The 19,320-nt window shown below is 42.3% G+C and overlaps 2 protein-coding genes across 5 annotated transcripts in view; one reads left to right on the top strand and one right to left on the bottom strand.

The window, feature by feature from the left end:
• RHOBTB1 (Rho related BTB domain containing 1) overlaps nucleotides 1-19,320 on the top strand; it is a 140,383-nt gene that overhangs the window by 72,494 nt on the left and 48,569 nt on the right. For 2 of the 3 annotated variants that reach the window (XR_008577941.1, XR_008577940.1), the window contains exon 14: nucleotides 3,462-3,621. The gene's annotated coding sequence lies outside the window, so the exon portion shown is untranslated. Of the gene's footprint in view, nucleotides 1-3,461; nucleotides 3,622-16,862; nucleotides 17,077-19,320 lie in introns of those variants that run through there. The other variant, XR_008577942.1, reaches the window with a different exon arrangement.
• On the bottom strand, nucleotides 5,133-14,763 carry CDK1 (cyclin dependent kinase 1). Of its 2 annotated transcripts, none has more exons than XM_054832592.1 (7): nucleotides 14,674-14,763; nucleotides 13,080-13,236; nucleotides 11,850-11,973; nucleotides 11,299-11,469; nucleotides 10,563-10,726; nucleotides 10,291-10,432; nucleotides 5,133-7,190 (listed from the first exon to the last, which is right to left on the bottom strand). In XM_054832592.1, the coding sequence occupies exons 1-7, from the start codon at nucleotides 14,708-14,710 to the stop codon at nucleotides 7,077-7,079; spliced, it is 909 nt and encodes a 302-aa protein (XP_054688567.1). In that variant the 5' UTR covers nucleotides 14,711-14,763; the 3' UTR covers nucleotides 5,133-7,076. The 2 variants fall into 2 exon arrangements, with proteins under 2 accessions (XP_054688567.1, XP_054688568.1); XM_054832593.1 differs by having other exon boundaries at nucleotides 14,536-14,674.

Here is a 19,320-nt window from a genome sequence, read left to right as displayed (position 1 = left end):
GAGATGGAGGGAATAGCAGTGAGGGCTTTTAATGGTACAGGCTCAAAATATCTCATTTTTCAAGGCAAAAATAACTCTTCTGAAAGACTAATAATTGGCTGGAGAAGTGATAGTTAATGGGTTTTGTACAAAGAAAAGTAGTAGGTGCAGAGCAAACAAGAAACCCAGGGAAGCTCCTTTAGCCCCACTTGGATTAGAAGGGCCCATGGGGCATTGCTTGCTCAGCAAGTCTGAGCTGTCATGGGAAAAGTGCATTCCTCCAGTTACTAAGATCACAGGTTTTGACTGTCACAGACACATTGCCTTGCACATACTGGATATTTTGTGAGTTGTAGGTAGGACCATTAAAAATTAAATTCAATAGATTACCACTCAAAATAGTTTGGGAAAATATCTTCTTAAACAACCTCCTCCAACAGTCTAGTCTAAACCCTATAGATGTCCACAAAATGCTTTTCCTAAATTTAAAGGACTGAATATATCTAATCCTGAAAAGCCACTAGTTATCCCCAAAGGCATAATACCTGTCACTTTAGCCACTAGGCGAGACCAGCTACCACTTCCAATTCTTCCATTAAAGGCAGACAGCCACCTATACCAGATATATAGGTTTGAAATCAATCAGTTAGCAGCAGCAGCATCAATAGAGACCACTGATTCAAACACAATGAGAATATATTAAAACAGACAGCAGACCATGCTGAAGTAAAATATGCGTGGAGGTGAACACCCAGTAGTAACCTGCTGACATTTAGACTTGAGGAGACAATATAGAGGAATACAGTGGAAACAAAACCAAGAGTCATTACCTGAAATCAGGCATTGACACAGCAAATGTAAACCAGAGCAGCTGGTGGTCAAAGCAATGGGAAATTTTTACATTACCCCATAAATCGATGCAGCTTGTCAGAAAATAAGGCAAGGAGCTTGATTGAGAATGAATAGTCAAGCTTAATGAAGTATGGCCTCTGTATCAGTGTTTCCTTAGTCTCACTTGGTCTTTACAAAGCTGATGCAAAATAAAAAATCAAATGGAGCCAGTAGCGGTGCTATGTCTTCATGCAGGCCTATAAACACCAAGCAGGAAATACTGCTGTTCAAAACTGGCTATTCAGAAGTAGCCCCACATACTGATATGGGAACACTAGTAAGTTCTCAATCATTTGCTGCAGAAGCTTTGCTTGCTGCTAAAAGTAATTTTAGGTATAGCAAATGCAGTTGCAATCTGGCTGAATAGAGATCTCCTTTCTGACTCCAGCAGGTACATTTCCCATCTCCTCTGGGCCAATATAAACCTTACATCTACCCTATGCTTCAACAGATGAAGTAGCAAAGGAGCACTTTGTAATGCATGTTCCAGGACAAACAGATGGTTCCTTAGATAACTAAGAGAGAGAGAGGTTGCTTACATGATCCTTTTTAACAATGTCACAGGAGCTTGACATCCCCTCCATCCTGGAGAAAACGGATTATACAGACACTGAAAGGAGACCTACACCCAGCAGTGAAAAGCTAGTCAGTCCTCTTTTGGCACCATAGGAATTGGATCAAACATGCATTTACCAGCTGCTGCAGAACTGTCCCAAGGCAGTGTCTCTTCAGCCCCTAAAAACCTGGTACCTCCCTGAGCTGCTCTATTGATTTAGTTAACAGCAGCTTTAGTCTTCAGAAACCAACTTATTCATAAGGGACATTTTCCAATTTTAATTGTGCAGAGGTGTGCAGCATTTTCCTTCACTTAATAAGGTCTTTTTTTAATCATTAACCTCCTTCCTCTCGTCACAAACATCATTACCTTAACCTTATTCCCTCAGGCACTAACTCCACACATAGTGTAAAGCAGCAGGTAAGATTTTCATTTCCTGGCAAATCGTGTGGTGTTCCAGCAGACTCTGCTTTGCCAGGCACAGTAAATACACTTTTCTGGTTCTAGTAACTGCACTTGTATTGAGTACTTTAACAGCTCAAAATTGAGAAAAGCCCTTTCCTAGTACTGACAAGTTACCACTAGTTGTATCTTGGGTTAGGACAGACAATGTATTTCTACAGCACCCAAGGTTGATATTATCAAACCCTCTAGGTGCAACTAGTATCTGCTTAGTGAGGGACATGAGATACCAGGCTTAGCCTTGCTCTTTCAGAGCTGGGTAGGTAGGTAAATTGTGGATGAAGGTTGTTTGATTTTTTTTTCCTCCCTCTAAATCAAATATTACTGGATGGCCTGGTAGAGTCAACAGGTTCCAAATAAGTCAGCTGCAACTTGCTGACCAGGCTCAGAACCGTCATGTCAGACCAAGCCATGACCAGACAGTGCTTTGGTTAGAGCAGAGGTCAGCCTCTGCAGCATGGGTGCCAGAGACAGCACACAGACCCATTTGGGCAAGCAAAGCACAAGGCTGGTGAATGAAAGCCAGGGCAGCTCAGGAGGGGAAGAAGTTCCTGACTCACCTCTGAGTAGCTTCTACTTTCCAGAGGAAAAAAAGTCTTTCCTCCATGAGGTGCTTCCTGGGTCCTGCTGAGATTTAAACAGTACATTTTTTCTTTTCTAAATTAGAGATCAATTCTGGTACACTGCCTTTAGGAGGGTTCCGACATCAGGTTTAGACCAGAAAGAGCGCAAGTCTCAAAGTGAAAGCTTTCTCCATTCAGAAAGTGTTTATGAAGCTTCTCATGTCTTTCACACTATTCATTGCCTTCAGATCATTCTTTTCTTCTTGTGTTATTTCTGGTGCTTCGATTTCTGTTGTGCTGTGCTTTGAGCAGCCTCCTACCTCCTTAGAAAGACCCTCTTTCCCACCAATAAGACTTCCTACTTCAGATTCCTCCCCCCCCCCCCCCAAGAACTCTTCCTGGCTCTCCTCACTAGCAAGAAAAAAAACAGCACACCACCATGTTGGACTACAGGACTTGAGTGAAAATTTGTTCTCCAGACAAATCACAAGACCTCTCTCTGCCTGCTACTCTAAGCTGGCACATGCTAATGGGTGGGAAGTGTTAGGTATTAATCTTCCTGAACTTGCCTTTACCTGAAAGGTTATCTTCTCTTTCATGAAACTTCTGGTATTTCCTACTCCAGTAGATACTGGGCAGAGAATATGATTTGTAACAGCACACACAGCCAGTGAGCTTTAAGAGTGAGAGCCTCTGAGAAAATTAGAGACTTACACTTTCAAAAGCAAACATGACTCTAGAAGTGGCTGATGCATGACAAAAATATTCAAGACAAGAAAGATACCACAGTTATGATCAAATTGCTAGGGAATGTCAAATGAGAGAGAATCTAGATAAAAAATGCATTAAATGATGAGTTCTGCATGTTTGGTAGCAGTAGTTTTAGGAAAAGGTATCTGCTTACACTGTTTCATCTCCAGGTGCCATAAAGGTGCATAAACAACAATAGGAAAACACCTATAAGATAAGTCACTAGAAACAGATTGTAAATGAAACTTTGTTTGAAACAGGTTAAGTCTGCAGCAGAGCATGCCTGTCAGCTAACCCTGCTCTACCCATTCAAATTAAAAAGATGGATTCACTGAACACTGCAGCATAAAGGCATTGCTGGAAGTACTGGCCCAGGAAGGACCACCTCTGACCCCGACATCTGCACCAGCACGTGAAGAGGTACAGGTTTCTTTTTACACCAGCTTTGACAGTATTCACCCCATTCAAGGATTTAGAAAGTAAAGTTGTTCTGTTCTTTGTTCCCTGTAAAATCTTTTTTTAAGAGCCACTTATTTTAAAAGCAGCAGATGGTAATACCATATTCTCACTAAAATGAATTATGTCTGAGTAAAATAAAAGCAGCTGAGCCGAGTCTACAAGTATCTAGTAGGTGGTTGGCTATTTTGAACAGAACAAAGCTTGCTAGCACTCTGAAACTTTTAAAAGCCACCAAAACCCTAATTTGATCCTGTGTGAAATCCCATTCTTATACACAAACTTTTTCATCTGAACTACTTTTTAATAGGATGGAGGACAAGCAAGTTCAGTAAAATATTAAGTTTATCATTCCTTGCTAGGGTTTGCCTGTGCTCTAGGAAACATGTTACTGAGCAGCAGCCATAGCCCCAGAGGTAATATTGGTGCAACATTGTAGAACTTTATTTAAAAGCAGTCTGCTCTTGGTTGAAATAAAGTAATTCTACCCCCACTTCTTACCACATTTAGAAGAAAGCTATTACAGGCTTGTGGAGCTTTGAGAGGCTCACTATCACTACAGAAGCACATAAAGGTAACTTTAAATTCAACATAGTTACATTATTTACTGGAAATAAGTGGGCACTTAACTTAATAATTAAGTAACTTGCACTATATCTACTGCACATATAGGGGGAACAAACCTCTTAATGCATTGACTTCTAGTCACTTCAGAAAGGGTACAATATTTTCTGTTTTCAGCTAATCATTCTCCACCGGCAGCTATGAAAAATATGCTGCCCAGTGCCTGGTGGGCCCATAGCTAACTGTTAGTTTAGTACAACTCAACTGTCTAAACATCCTAATAAAAATTAGGAAGCAGTGAAACCCTGCCAAGCACTAGTGTCCTCAACTGAAGGACAAGTGCTGTACTAGAGCAATTCCATTCCCACAATACACAGCCAAAGCACTATCAGTAAATAGGGCCACTAATTATTAGCCACAATGGGGTAAACCCAAGAGTGCAAGGCACCAGTATAAAATGGAATTTCAGATGGCCAAAACTTGAGCATCACAAGCTTTCTACATACTAGGTCTAGACAGCAGGTCAGTTACATCATCCACACTTTGTATTTTTCCTTAAGTTACTCACATCACTGATAACTTCGCACTGTATTTCAGAATGGTGCTATTAAAATAAGTCATGTCTTTGGGTATGATATTCACCACCTTATGTGACCTCAGACACAGATGGACAGCGCTATGCTCCCTTCTCTGTCCTGTTTGCTAGGAGCACGATAATAGTTCATTCAGAGCTACAATGCTGGCTGTGTTACACCACCAGTCATAACAGTGCCTGGGTAAACAAGAAAGATTACAGACTTGTAGTAAATCATTATTTAAAAATCTTTCTTTAGAAATTTTAGTACTGAAATCTCAGTTAAGATAGGATAAAGCATTCACTGTATCACATGAAACTGAGACACCAGTACTTACGTGACAAAAAATAGGGTTTTATTAGTACTGCAATAAAAAAAAAATCTGAATTTGCCAAATGAAGTCTTCTCCTCCACACAAAGAGCTTTAAGTCTGTCTATACAAAGAGACAAACCAAATGTTAAAGTCCCCAGTATTTGCTTAAACAGATTAACTTCTGATTTTCAGAGCAGTTGCTAGCAGGTTCCCCTCATTTTTCTACACCAGGGTAACCAGCTAGCACCAGCAATACTATCACTTGGTCTGTAAGGCTTGTATCAAGTTACTACATTCAACAGCAGATAAATTAGGTCCCTAGCTTAATTTGTCTTGAAATTGTATCCTGCCACTGGTGTTAATAGAAGTCAGTCATAGCAATCATCTTCCCCTCTGCCTTCAATTAAGTAGTAAGTTTCTGTACAAGCAATTTTAAGAAGTCTCTCCTCTCTGGCTCTCCACTACTGAATAATTCCATTAAGCTGACAGCATCCAGATACTTCTGGAGATTAAGAACCACTCTGCAGAGAACAATGCTAACACCCCAACTGGTATTTACATCTAAACCCAGTACTTGTTAACAAAGCTGAGGTCTAACATTACTACTCTCAGCTACTCCTCGGCAGACACAATAAGCAGGTGAAGGACAGAATGCCATCATCTCCGCCACTTTTGTTTCAAAGTCTCACTCTTCAGCAGCTGTAGGACAGGGCTCTTACAAACCTTATTGTTCATGAAGAGTTCCATCGTTTTCCTTTCACATGCCTGAATTAGAAACTTAAATACCTTCATTACTATTCCACACATTGCTGCAAGCTTTGACCCCTAACCAGCAAGTTAAGGAGCACCGTGGTGCTTGGATCCAATAAAACTTCAGAGAGATGGGCACCCTGTCCCTATTGATGTATCTGAAAGCCAAGGATAAAGGGAATCTAACATACAATCAGTTATTAGGACATACCTTTGTGAATTGTTTTGAACTTTTTACAGTACTCTCACCTACAAAGTTACATGCTGAGGAGCTTTAGAAAGCTCCTGCTTTAATCACAGGAGTCTATCAACATGCAGCATCTCAGTCTATGATTACAATTCTTAGCAGTCATGTTAAGTCAACATTTACTCAACTATTCCTATATGAAGGCAGACTAGTTTTCAAATTCAAGCATAATCCAGGGGGCTCTACCTTTAATAAGAATCAGAGAACTACATTGCCACTAGCAGTTGGAGGGGGCCCTGGTAAGCAGTTACACATTGGTATAGAGAGTCTATGTAAGATTTAAGATGTGTCATACCTTACCTGGTCCAAGACCTGGAACTATGCCAAGTCACAAGTTAACACGCCAATGTCTAGGTAAATTCTTGAGCCTTCAAGATAACAGAAGCACACAGAACAAGGATTTTCCTAAAGGCTGACTTGCAAATACCTTCAAAAACTCAAACCCTCAAATGAGTTTGGCCATCTACTTGGCTTAAGTAGTAATTTGCAATTCTTCAGTTCACAATACCTCATTTACATGTCCTTTGGCACATTGATTGCCACACTCAAATTTTTAAACTAACGTTATACTGAAACTCCTCAAACCTCAGAGGAATTTCATATCATATCAAGAACAGCAATTCAGTTTAGGTTAGCTGCCTTTTTTTTTCCAGACTAGTATCTTACCAGCACATTCCAAAGAAAATAGCCCTTTTGTAGAGCACCTGTAGCCTGGAAATAAGTTCAGCCCTTCACTGGATTTAAAGCTTTATTTATAGAAAGTTCACTGCATTAACAGCAGCAATATTTGCATTGTATTTGAACTCAGCACTAAAAGGTTAATATTTACATTTAGATAACACTTAAACCAAAACAAACTAAACACAGGCACAGTTTTAGAGCAGAAAGACAGACATACAAGTTACAGACAGACATAATAGTAAAAGTAATCACAATTATTTCACTCTGGTTGATTTAGTCCAAAGGTCTATTATTTCTTAATCAGATTAGCAGGAAGAGTAGATTTGTCCAAGTCATCAAAATATGGATGGTTCAAGGCCATTTTGCCAGAGATTCTTTTTGCAGGATCATAAATTAACATTTTCTGAAAGAAAAAGGAAACACCTTTACTCCCTCATGAAATAACAACTAAAATCATATTAAATAGGTAGATATTTAACCACAGTAATAATCAAGTAACCATAAAGATAAGTTTCCCCTCTGTGTTCCATGATTTCTCATGTCATTTCCACCTACAAGTCAGTTGTAACACATAACATCTCAGGAAGTGAAGAAACATTTATTGTGCCATTTAATAACCAAGCCCATGTGTGTACAGGGGGACCACAGGCACTGAACTAAATTAGAACCAGGTATCAAGCAGCAATGATTATTAGGCTCAGCTTCTCGATTAAGGGAAATCAACAAGCTTTAGGCTGTTAAAGCCCAACACACTTCCAAGGACAAGTGGTCCTACACTTGTTTTGTTAAGCTGACATTGAAGAAGCTACTCAGCTTGGTGCAGCTATTTACAGTGAAAATACAAGAGTGATCACTCAGTTACAGAATCCAAACTGGAAAGTAATATACAAGCAGGTAGAACTGAAGAAACCCAGAGTTTGAAAACTTGAGTTTCTTTGCAGTAAGTTACTTCAGCTGAAGACCTCAATAATAAAGTTGATGAGAGCAAATAGAGGGGATGCCATAGCCACCAAAATAGTCCCCAGAAATTTCCAGAACAGGCAAGAGATTTGGTTTGCTCGCATTTACAGAAAACACATCTACAGTTTATATCATACAGCCAAGGGCCAAAGAGGAAAGGAATGAAGCATTAGCACTGTTCTACTAGACCTAAAACTAGCAAAGTATCTGCAAAGTCTTTTTACTTTTATTTCTCCTTAAAGAGGAATAGATTTTAAACTCAAGTAATCAAGATTCTACCAGCTGCTTCTCTTCCATCTCTACAACAAATTTATCTTCCAGAAAAAAGCTTAACCAGTATTACTCTGCTCAGTATTCAGTCTTGTCAGTTAACTATCTTCAGACTTCATCCTACAGAGAATCTTCCAAGTCAATTTAAACCACTGAATCTGCATTTATATTCTCTGAACTCCTGCCACATGCAATGCTAGCTCTAGATTTAACCTCACATGTCCAATTTTACCTTAATTATGAGGTTCCCATTAGCTATACCCCAGAATAACAGTAACCTATAACTAATACTGATATGAAAGGTTCTCAAAATCAACTCAGATTTAAGAGGGCAAACTTCTCTGAAGAAGGGATGCTGTGGCATGGGACTACAGCCCTTCAGAAAAGAAATGTTCACTTTATCAGCTGGAGACTGGAACATAGTTTTTCCTGAAACTTAGTGTCTGATAGACCACAGCTTTTGATGACAGCCATTAAGTGCTCTGAAATGCTTATGAAGGTCTTAAGTTTACAGCCTCACTCAAGCAATTGGTCTTGATACAAAAAATATGCAACCTCTTTTCAAAGACAGCTGTTTTACATACTATTCCCATCTGCAATAGTCTATAGAAGGAGAAAATATTTTCATTGACACATCTGAGCTTGCGCTCTAGAATTAAATATTCAGTTTTGTTGCCTTTAAAGTTGTATTACTGTTTCTGGCTTAAAAGTGACATAGCAAACTTAAATGGATTCCAGATGCCGAAGAATTCAGCCATTCCACTGTCACCAGGCATTAATAGGAAGCTAAAACTTCAACATTTAAGGCAAAAACTCTTCAAGATTTTACAGAATTTAATGCTTTGAGATTAGTATTGTGTTAACACCATTTGAGGAACTAGTAATTTTGTTTTGCCTTTACTAGCAGCAGCCCGAAACACTTGTTTTACACAATGAGGCCACAACTAAGCTCAGACGAGTACTTAGCAGGCCAGTTGCATGACTATCAACAAGATTCACTTGCCTGTTCAGTTGATTTTAGTTTGTAAATACAATCAGTAACAATTCTACTTCAAACTGATTTAATAATGATGCTGTCAGCGGACACAGAGGAATTATTCCCAGCGTAAAGACAGTTATCTCTAAAACAATACTGCTACAAGGTTCAGAGAACTATCCAAACCAACCATGTGTTTAACAAGTTTTGTTCAGGTTGTTAGGCTGAACTGTGGCTCTGTTGTCACAAAGAAAACTTGTGAGAAATTGCAGTCATTTGAGCTTCTTGGGTAACACTACTTCAGAGTATTTTGCTATAGCCATACAGGTAATAGACGACTGACTGCTTAAAAACACAAGCCAGCTACGCAGGTAATTGCTCTATAAGGCTCCCCTTGTACCAAGATGGTTCTGAAGTTTCAGCTTACCTTCAGACACAGAGCATTCACCCCACACCTCCATATGCAAGTGTGCACTCCATAAATGCAGCTTCAGGCTAATACAATACTTATATCTGGATACATCTAAGATCACACCTAAGATGTGATCTAAATTAATGTGCAGTGGCAGCACATGAGCTGAAAGAGCACTAATGGAAAAGTCTGTGAAGAGCTTGTCAAGTAAAAGCTTAGTGTGGTAGTTCAACTGCATGGCCACAGAACTGAAGTAAACTCACACTTGACAAAATATGCTAATTAAAAGTTAATACTCTACAGCAAAAAACTTTAACTCAAGATTTAAAGGCAATTGAGACAGACACTACAGACTGACTTAAACTAAGCCTCTGGTTTAACAGCTAATCAATAAATTCAGCTGCTTCCATCATTGCTTATTCAGTTAAGACCACCATGAAAGCTTAACCAAGATGAACCCACCAAGATTAATCCACATACTACCATGAAAGAACATTTCCAACTGGACCAAGTCATATAGCCACCTCATAATGAGTGCTGGCACCAGGAAGGCAACAGCTACAGTTTGTTGGCAGGACCCTTCACTTAAACCTGTTTGTAAAAGCTCATCCTCACTTTCAAGTTGTACCCAGCTTCTTTTAATGTAAAAAAGCTGAAGCATAAATGCTTAATTAGAAGAAAAGTAGTTTAGTTGTCATCTATTATTTGTGAAAGACATGAATGTCGCACAAGGCATCGGTCCTATAAGAAAAACAGCCCATAGCACTCCTAATAGTTTGAAGATCTCCATATCTTCATTCTAGCCAAGACTGATATAAGTACAGACAGCTTTATGTAGAGTGTTTGAAGTGACCTGTTCAGTTTTTAACCAGACAGACTACTTACAGACAGCAGATCAAGTCCATCTTCATCTAAGTTTTTGACATGTGTTCCCAGGCTGCCGGGTTTCCATTTTGGGAATGTGTTCTTATAGTCTTGCAGGGATTCCACTTCAGGCCATACCTCATTGTTGGGGGTACCTAAAGCTCTGTGCAAGCATAAACAAAATACTGAGCAGTTTGGTCTGACATCTGTATGCACAACTACAGTTTTAGTACATGCACAGCACTGTTGTGCTATGCTGCACAAGTAGCAAGGAAAGGTTCAGCCTGACATACCTGAAGATTCTGAAGAGCTGGTCAATCTCCGAGTCCCCGTGGAAAAGTGGTTTTTTAGTTGCCAGCTCCGCAAATATGGTGCCTATGCTCCATATATCTACAGGAGTAGAGTAACGAGCAGATCCTAGCAACACCTCTGGAGACCTGTACCACAGTGTCACTACCTATGGAACAAGGAAATTTTTTCATAAGTTTATAGAATCATGTCCTCCAATTGACTGCAAGCATAATAGCTTTCATTATTAAGCAGCATTCACAGTTTTTTGTTAATAGCTGGTGCTAGAAGTTTTAGTGAAAATACTAGTTTAAAACTTCATTTACAGATAATCGTAACAAAATCCATTGCAGTAGTTTCTACTGCAAGCACAGCAGTTGCCTACAGTACTTGCCAAAGAGCAGGAGGCCTTTAGCACTTAGCCACTAAAACCCTCAAACTTGAGTACTTTATGAAGCAAAAATGTCCTTACAAGACAGTGAGCAACAAGTTATGGCCCATCTGATTCATTGTCAAGGTAATGGTGGGATTCATAAGATGCTTTGGAACCTTAGAGTAAAACCACAGTCAGGGATATGGAAAGCCATTGAATGAAACAAAATCAAAATATAACTTTTTGATACTGTTAGTTTATGACTTCAAAAGCCCCATGATTCTTTTTTAGCCATTTCATATCCAGTTATTTCCAGGAAGCTAGGAAGCATTGCCCACATCACCAAGAGGATGTTCAAACTCACTCACCTCATGAGTGTATACCCGCACTGGAATTCCAAAAGCTCGAGCCAATCCAAAGTCTGCCAGTTTAATCACTCCTTTGTCATCTATTAAGAGATTCTGAGGTTTTAAGTCTCTGTGCAGAACTCTTCTTGAATGGCAGAAGACAATGCCTTGCAAGATCTGATACAAGTAACTCTGTAGAAAGGATGAAGTAGAAGAAAAGAAGGAGGAATAACCTTTAGTACAAGTTGTTGTTCTGCAACAAAGCTTTCCCTCACATTAGCTCTCTACATAGTAGTAGGAAATGGAGATCCAAAGCATTGCAGATATTGAGTTAATATCAATCATAAAGCCACAAAAATTAATTCTTTAATTAAGCTTAGTTTAAGGCAGTCTAATTTCAGTAATTAAAAGAATTTGAAGTGGCATTTGAGAGCAAAACTCACATTCATCTTATTATCCATAGCTGCTGCTTTAACCGTTCATTTCTCCTCAAGGAGTTATACTGAAAATAAGAGCTGCTCATAACTTTGTAGGTCATCTTTAGATTAATTTCTCTTATATTAAGAAATTACCTTAACACGTGAACGATCCAAATATTGGCCAGATGGAATAGTATCCAAGTATTTCTTGAGATCCATGGAAAGGAATTCAAAGACAAGGTACAGTCTTGAATCCTGCATAAGAACATCCTGAAGACTAAAAATTGAGTATATGATCAGCTGCATTGCAAAATGCACGGACTCACATTTCCCCTCTCAACAGGGGATACAAGTTGACATTTCCAGGTTCCCATTACAAAAGCCTTAGAAAGCTTTCATTCTTCTAAGATTAACAGATTTAGTGAGTTACACTGTCACCTGGAAAATCAACTATATCTGAGATAGTGCCAGACTAAAATAAACACCCTATATATGCTTCCTCTTAAACTTAGGTTCCCTCATGCCCAGTATTACACACAGGAAGTCTGAGGAAAAATATTGTCACCTTTAAAAAAAGACTGTGGGGGTTGATGACTCGCTTCTGTTTGAAGCTGGCTTATTACAGCAGAGCCTGAATTACTAGGAGGGTTTAAGGGAATATTAAAGTAGGAACCTAGTAGACACAGCAGGACTTGCACAGGTTTTTAAGTATCTCCTTCATCCTTAATAGATTATAAGGGTTCCTAAACCCAAGCATACATACACTGAGACACTACGTGGCTGGAACTTGGCCAGTTTTAAGGCACATTAAAGAGAGAGTATTTTGCTGCATCAAAGAGCAGGTAAATATTTTGGGGGGAGAGCAATAGCTGCAATCAATTCTACATGTCAAGTAGTCACCAACAGAAGTTTTACTCATGGCTCAGATGTGCCTGCTTGACAGCATCATAACACAACATGTAAATCTCTGCTACAAAACAGCAAGGAAGTGATTGATGACAGAGGTTCACATAAGAACACTAAGGCCAATGGTCTAGTCCAAGGTGACAAAGTTCTGAAACTGTCTAAAGTAACAGCTTCAACCAGTTTTCGTGAGGTACACTGTCTCCCTTCTGACAATAACCACTCTGAAGATAATATACATAAATTACAAAATCAACAAAAATTTGTTAGCTTCCTAGAATGGGAAGAAGCAGCACGAGGAAGCCTTAATTAGAAAGCTGGCATAAATACAGGATTGGGGACTATAGCTATTTGCTGCAAATCAGACACTATGTTAAGCAGAGTAGCTCTCCCCTCACTAGACTGGTGGAAAAATAATTTCTTATCTGAAGGGACCCAGTGCCCTTCAAAGAGTTTAGCTAAATACCAGTATATGCGTACCAGACTATATTGGGATGATGCAGCTCTTTTAATAAAGAAATTTCTCGGATAGCAGTACATGGAACACCTTCCTCCTCACTTTCTAGACGTATTTTCTTCATTGCAACCACTTGGCCTGTGGTTTTGTGCCGACCTTTATACACAACACCATAGGTACCTGAACAAAAAGACAGTGAAATGCATGTAGGAAATACCAGCTTCAGGTACAGATAAGGCATTGCAAATAAGAATTGCTAACAAAGGCAAGAGCCCTTGCAATCAAGTATTTTTTAATTATTTGGCTTGATTATGAACTGCCACTTAGTTTTGGCAGTTTAATCATGCAATAGTTTTGTTTAAAGCATGCTACTCAAACAGTATCATTTGTTAGGACAGCACACTTAGTAGTCTAAGTGTGAAACTTGACTATTTGGAAGATGTAGTTTTAAAATCAGATACTATTTGAAGTTTTGGGTTGATTAACTTTCAGGCAAGATCACTATATCTCTTCATCCCAAGGGGTTATGATTTTGCCATTGATACATCATATTAAAAGGTTAAAGGTTTAGCTTCAAAAAAAGTAGCGCGCTCTCTGCAGAGAGCTATCCATCATTGGTCAGATCCGTAGAAATACCTCTAGCACATTCCTCAGTGCAGGAGAGAGGGCAGTGCTGTGAGTCTCAGCAGAAGCTAAAATTGGAATCAGTAGTAAATCTCAAATCAATGATCTATTTTAATCATCAGTGTTCACAGAAGTAGAACCCTCAACAAACCAAGACAGTTTCAGGATTCTCTTTCACCCTTCGTGAAGCATTAATCACTCAGATTAAGCTCAAACTAGTTTCTTTCAGGAAGAAAAATTTGTGCACAAAGCTTCAGTTACAAAGCTTTGTTGTAAGGTCCAAGCCCACGCATTTTGCAATTACCTTAGAGAGCACCTTCTCAGAGTCACACTGTGCAAATTCGCAAATCTACGTAAGGCTAAAGCATTATAAACCACACTGACTTCTACATTTAATACAGGCTGGATTTCCAGTGAAAGGGGAGTTGTGACAAACATCTGCATTGAAGCAATCTTCTTAATGCCTTACAGTAAATTAATTGTTAAAATTCACTTTTCCAGAGGTTTATGATCTGGTCTTTCCTTTGACAAGCGTAGTGACTGGGTATACTCCAAGCAGGACAATCAACAAACTGCTACTCTCTACCAGCAGCTCCAAGCAAAATAAGTATACCACATAGTACAGCTTGAGGAACAACTGCTACACAAGTTCATATACAAAGGAATGGAGGAGCTTCCTAAATTGAAAAGCTAGTTTCAGGCCTCAGAACCCCAACCCCCCACCCCCAGAGGAAAATTACACTATTAGCCATGAATGTCAAGGCAGATGCTTCTCAACACTGACCAGTCGTTTCAACTAGACCATGTCATCTTCAAAAGGGCAGCCCGAAAGCTTTTACATGTAGAGATAATTACCACAGTTAATCACAGGCTTATTTTGCCAGTAAGTTGAATCTCAGTAGTTCCTTTAATAGCCAGAGTGTGTGGAGCTTCTGTGACACTTGATAACACAAACTGCAGGGCATTACAAGGCTCATGGTTCTCCATACTTACCTTCCCCAATCTTCTCTATTTTCGTGTAATCATCCATTGCTGATTATCCCTGAAATGAACAGGCAAAAAAACCATGTGGGTGAACAGTTGCTGTCCTGAACGCAGTCAAGTCACTGAAATTATGCCAGGTCTTTGGAAGCTAGTTTTGTCTTACATAATTAGGATGTCACGTGGAACACGTATCATTTTCAACAAAAAACATAGGGTTTTTTTTCAGAGTTCCAAATAGAAAAACTACATCCCAAAGTATGATTAGGCGTCTATTCAAAGGAAAAAGATGCTTTTGTGAAGAAAGCCCCTCCAAGCAATTGAAAAAACTAATGAGTAGGGTGTTTTATGTAGTTCCTCATCAGCAGGAGCCCTACTATCTAAAACCACAACGTTTGATATTAGTAATGCGAGGGAACTCCAGCCCCATATCATTTGATAAGTACAGAGCACAGCCTTCGGAGCTACAGACCTAGACAACGTTAACAGGCACAAGATCCTGGGAGGCGTTAACACTGGTGGGACTGGCACGTCACCCCTTCCACGCTGCTCTTGGCCTCCTCCATTGAGCGCAGCTGAACTTTAATACCAAGGTTCGAAGCGTTACGAGGTAACGAGCGAACCTGTAGTTAGCTACGGCTCCAGAGGAGGTTTCCGAGCTCAGGCAGCCGCTAAGCGGGCGAGCAAGGGCAGCGAGCGCTCCCCGCGCAGCCGAGGGCAGGAGCACGCTTCCACGTCGGTCCAACTCGCGCCCCGCTGTCACAGGTCACATCGCCTCGAAAGCGCCCCGGTGCGGGGCCCAGCGAAGGGGGAAGCCCCGCGTACCGGCTCCAGGAGCTGGCGGCCTCCCTCCCTAGCTCTCAGGGGCGATGTTGCCTCGATGAGGAAGGGTCGGGGAGCCGCGGCGTGCCCCAGCACGCTGCCCCGCCGGGGAGCGGCACCCCCGCCGCCGCCCGGCCGGCAAAGCAAGGGCTAAGCGCGGCAGAAGCGGAGAAGGGGCCGGCCCCATGCCAGCCACTCGCCTCGCTGTCGGGCCGGTAGCGGCGGCCTCAGCCCGCACCCCAGAGCGAGAGAAGGGCAACCTCCCCCCCGCCCCGCACAGCCGTTACACGGCTGCGCGCGCCAACGGCCGCGGAAAAGCGGCTCCCCAGTCCCTCCGCGGGGCCAGCGCCAGCCTGCCCAGGCCGAAGTCCCGCCACCGTCCCACCGGCGCTCCACCAGCCCCGCTCCTCCTCACCTGAGCCGCCACCGAGCCCGCTCCCCGCCGCAAGGACGTCCCCAGGCTAGCTCGGGGGCGGGCACGGCGCATTCGAACTAGCCGCGCGCCCCCGCCGCCGCGCTCCGCCAATGGCGCCGCGCTGAGATTATTCAAAGCGGCCAATCAGCGCGCGCCGCTCCGGCGGCGCCAAAGCGAGGCCGAAAGGCGGCTTCTATATCCGCGGTTAGAATCGGCGCGGCCGGGCGCGGCAAGCTAAGGATGCGCCGGGCGTCCTCTTGGTTCGTGGCTGGTGCTGGTGGCGCGGGCGGGTGGTTCTGTACAGGCTAAAGGCTTTTTGCTGAAATGGTGGGGTACGGGGGCACTCCGGCAATGGGCCGCGCTGGGACGGCGCTTATGGGTGAACTGGGCGCTGCTCAAACAACACATTAGGCTGTTTGCATGGTACGGGGAATATAATCACATTTGGATCAAGCTAGCTGCTGGCTGCAGCTGCTCCTTGTAATCAAGCAAGTCTTTTAGATTTAGATGCCGTGGCCGGCCAAAGCGTAAATTCGTTATTTCTGGCTGCAAGGGTGCTGATCTGTGAAGTATTGCTGTGACTTTTGAAGCTGGTTTTAAAGTTCGCGCATTAATAAAAGGTCATTGGGTAACTTAATTCCCCAGAAGCCGGGACATATGTCTGTAGGCAAATTAAAGTTCTGTATCGCTGCTCCCAGATTAAGAATAATTAGTCCTTATGCTATCACAGCTTCCAAAAGAAGGGTCGGGGATGTAACTAGAGAGGCACCTGCGGGTTTTGCTAAGGGAGTGCTGAGACAGTTGCAACCTCACTCCATCGTTACCCAGGGAAGAAGTAATGCAGAACACTTATATAAAAAAAAAAGCCTGGGAAATTTTTTTTTCCAAACATTGCAAAACTGTGTTACGTAGAAACTTCAATGCTAAATAGATTTGCAAAGCAAATGTGTTTCCCATTTTATAGGTCTTTCCCCTACAAGATAGTTTCACCATGGATTCTGTGACACCACTGACCCACGCTGGCACCCATTTCTCATCGGCACCCACAGTCTTGGGCCAACATGCTCCTCTGCAACCCAACAGTCCCTGCAGGAGTGACATACAAGCACCACTCCACATTGTTGAAGTAACTGCATTTTTAATTGCTTCATTGCACTGGTTTACAACATCCTTGAAGGACGTCATTGCTGCTCCTCTTAAATGTAAGCAGGGCAGGCTACTGTATACAAAAATGTACAGCTTCTCCCCTAAAACATTCTCTGGGAGAGTAATTCCAGCAGGCAGGACTGTTTATGGTGCACTGCCTTCTCTTCCCCAGCCTATGGCCGAGGTGAGAGGCAGCTCGTCCAGCTCCTCCCCCCCAACACACATACATTTCAGGATGAAAATCCTCCCCTTTCCCCTCCCTTCTGGGGAATTTTTGCAGCATACGGTGCGCATGCTCGTAGCTTTCTGTTTACTTTCAATCATGTATTCCCAGCACTTGCTGGAGATTTATCTCCCTAGAACAAGGCTTTTGTATCTCTGGGAAATCCCGGATGGGAACACGGCCTCACATCTTGTGCAATTTATAGGAAAAGAGTCTGACGTGCACTGCGCTGCACAGCCACAGAGAAACTCTTCCCTATGCGTGTAACGAGTCCAACGCAGCCCAGGCTCAGTAATGCACATGGACCGACTTGCACCGCTCCGGCACAGCGTGTGTGACACGTCCCTCGGCCCTGGCTCTGTGCACGGACAGCACGTCAGGCTGTGCATGCTCGACAGCTTTCCTGGGGGTCGCTTTTGATAGCAGGACCAGAGCTACTGCTGCTGACTCCACTGGACTAATCCTTCTCCAGAGACATTAGGAAGGTGGCCAAAGTCCACTTTTTCCTTCAGATAAAGAGCAAACGTGTCTGGGAAATCCCAGATGTATGGTAAACTTGGTTAACTTTGGAGGGGGCGGGGGTTAGTGCTATCATGAACGTTTACTACTACAAATTAATACGTTATATTAAAATATATACAGATTATATTTATAGATAAAATATCCTGTGTCTGAAAGTACTGAATACACTAAGCTGAATTTTCTTGAAAGTGACATTTTCTTTTTTCCCATTTTAACCAGCTATAGTTTAAATATACACAAATATTTCTTAGTTGTGCTCATAGATTCAATTCTGTTGGACGCTAAGCATTCACTCTGATGCTCACTGAAATTTCAAACTCTTTGAGAACATGTCTTTTTCCATATGTCCCATTGCCTCATGAGTTTTGAGTGGTGAAGACCAGGAGGCACCAGAAGGAAAGCTGGTCCGAGGAGAACAGCTCGCTCTTCCATAGGAGCTCGGTAGCCTTACTTCTGTTTCACACGCGAGGGGACCGTTCCCTGAGGCAGCGGCATACAATGCTGTGATCTGCGCGAGGTGGCGGTCCCCTCAGCTGGAGCCTGAGGTGACAAGTTGAGCCTTTTCCGATGCTTTTAGAAAAAACCTAGGAGGTGGATGGCTTTGAGATCCGCCCGTGCGGTTGTGCTTGAAGCCCAGCATAGCTGCTCCCGCCTTCGCATCTGCTCTTGTGACTCTGCCTGAGCACACAAATTGTGCTGGCTTAATCACAGCCTAAGCAGCTCAGGGAAATTATTTTGTCATGGTCTCTGTGTTCAGCAGACTAGCAGCTGTGTACCAACACCTTACAGCAACGGACAATGCCTTTCTGTGCGGTGGTTTCCTTCAAGAACAGCGGAGGTTGCTCGGCCCTTGGCATGTGCTGAGCGCTCAGTGGCCGTGACGGTGGGTGTTCACTGAAAGCAGCTTACAACAATTTTGGCTTGTCCCTGTCACTTCACAGCACAGTTATGCACCGCATAACTCCATGTACACCAACAGAGGTGCCCCGTGCCCACGCTCTCCACGCTCACTTTCTCCGTCCCTCTCTGTATAGCAGTAAGCTCTGGCTGGCGTGCTTATAAAGCAGAGTAGGTGTAAGTATAGACCTGTCATGGCACTGACTTGCCCAATATCAGTCTGACAGTTCTGCTTGCCCAGTGTTTCCCTCCCTCTCTCTGTTGTCTGCATCTCCTTAGGATATAGATCATGTCTCCTTTCTGACTGGATAGTGCTTATCTCGGGTTGATTGTTGCTTTAGACGTGGCAGTAGCTAACGATACTGCTTGAGACGAGTGATACAACTACATTCATATTGACTTTTGTTTGGAGGGGATTTACTGTTCCGCTTGAAGGAATAGCGGCAGTGAGCCTGCTGATGGACAGAGGTACAGATTGGGGAATCCCTGGGACTGCTGCTCCTCTTTACAGCAAAACATGGATTCAAGTGCAAAACTGAAGGAAAACTCAAAGGCAAACAGCAAAGGGATCTAGATCTACCTTGACAATACAACATTAATTACCATTTAACTTAGATAAACAGGTAAAGGCCAC

The sequence above is a fragment of the Grus americana genome, chromosome 7, assembly GCF_028858705.1.
Source record: "Grus americana isolate bGruAme1 chromosome 7, bGruAme1.mat, whole genome shotgun sequence".
NCBI lineage: Eukaryota > Metazoa > Chordata > Aves > Gruiformes > Gruidae > Grus > Grus americana.
This window is presented reverse-complemented; position numbering and strand designations above follow the sequence as displayed.

What these genes read in the sequence shown, in the direction of transcription:
- CDK1 (XM_054832592.1), bottom strand. Translation starts at nt 14,710, where the DNA reads ATGGATGATTACACGAAAATAGAGAAGATTGGGGAAG. An exon ending in TGCGGGTATACACTCATGAG is followed by an intron (nt 10,727 to 11,298) that starts GTGAGTGAGTTT and finishes CTTGTTCCATAG; the next exon opens with GTAGTGACACTGTGGTACAG. An exon ending in ATGGACTTGATCTGCTGTCT is followed by an intron (nt 7,191 to 10,290) that starts GTAAGTAGTCTG and finishes TTTTTCTTTCAG; the next exon opens with AAAATGTTAATTTATGATCC.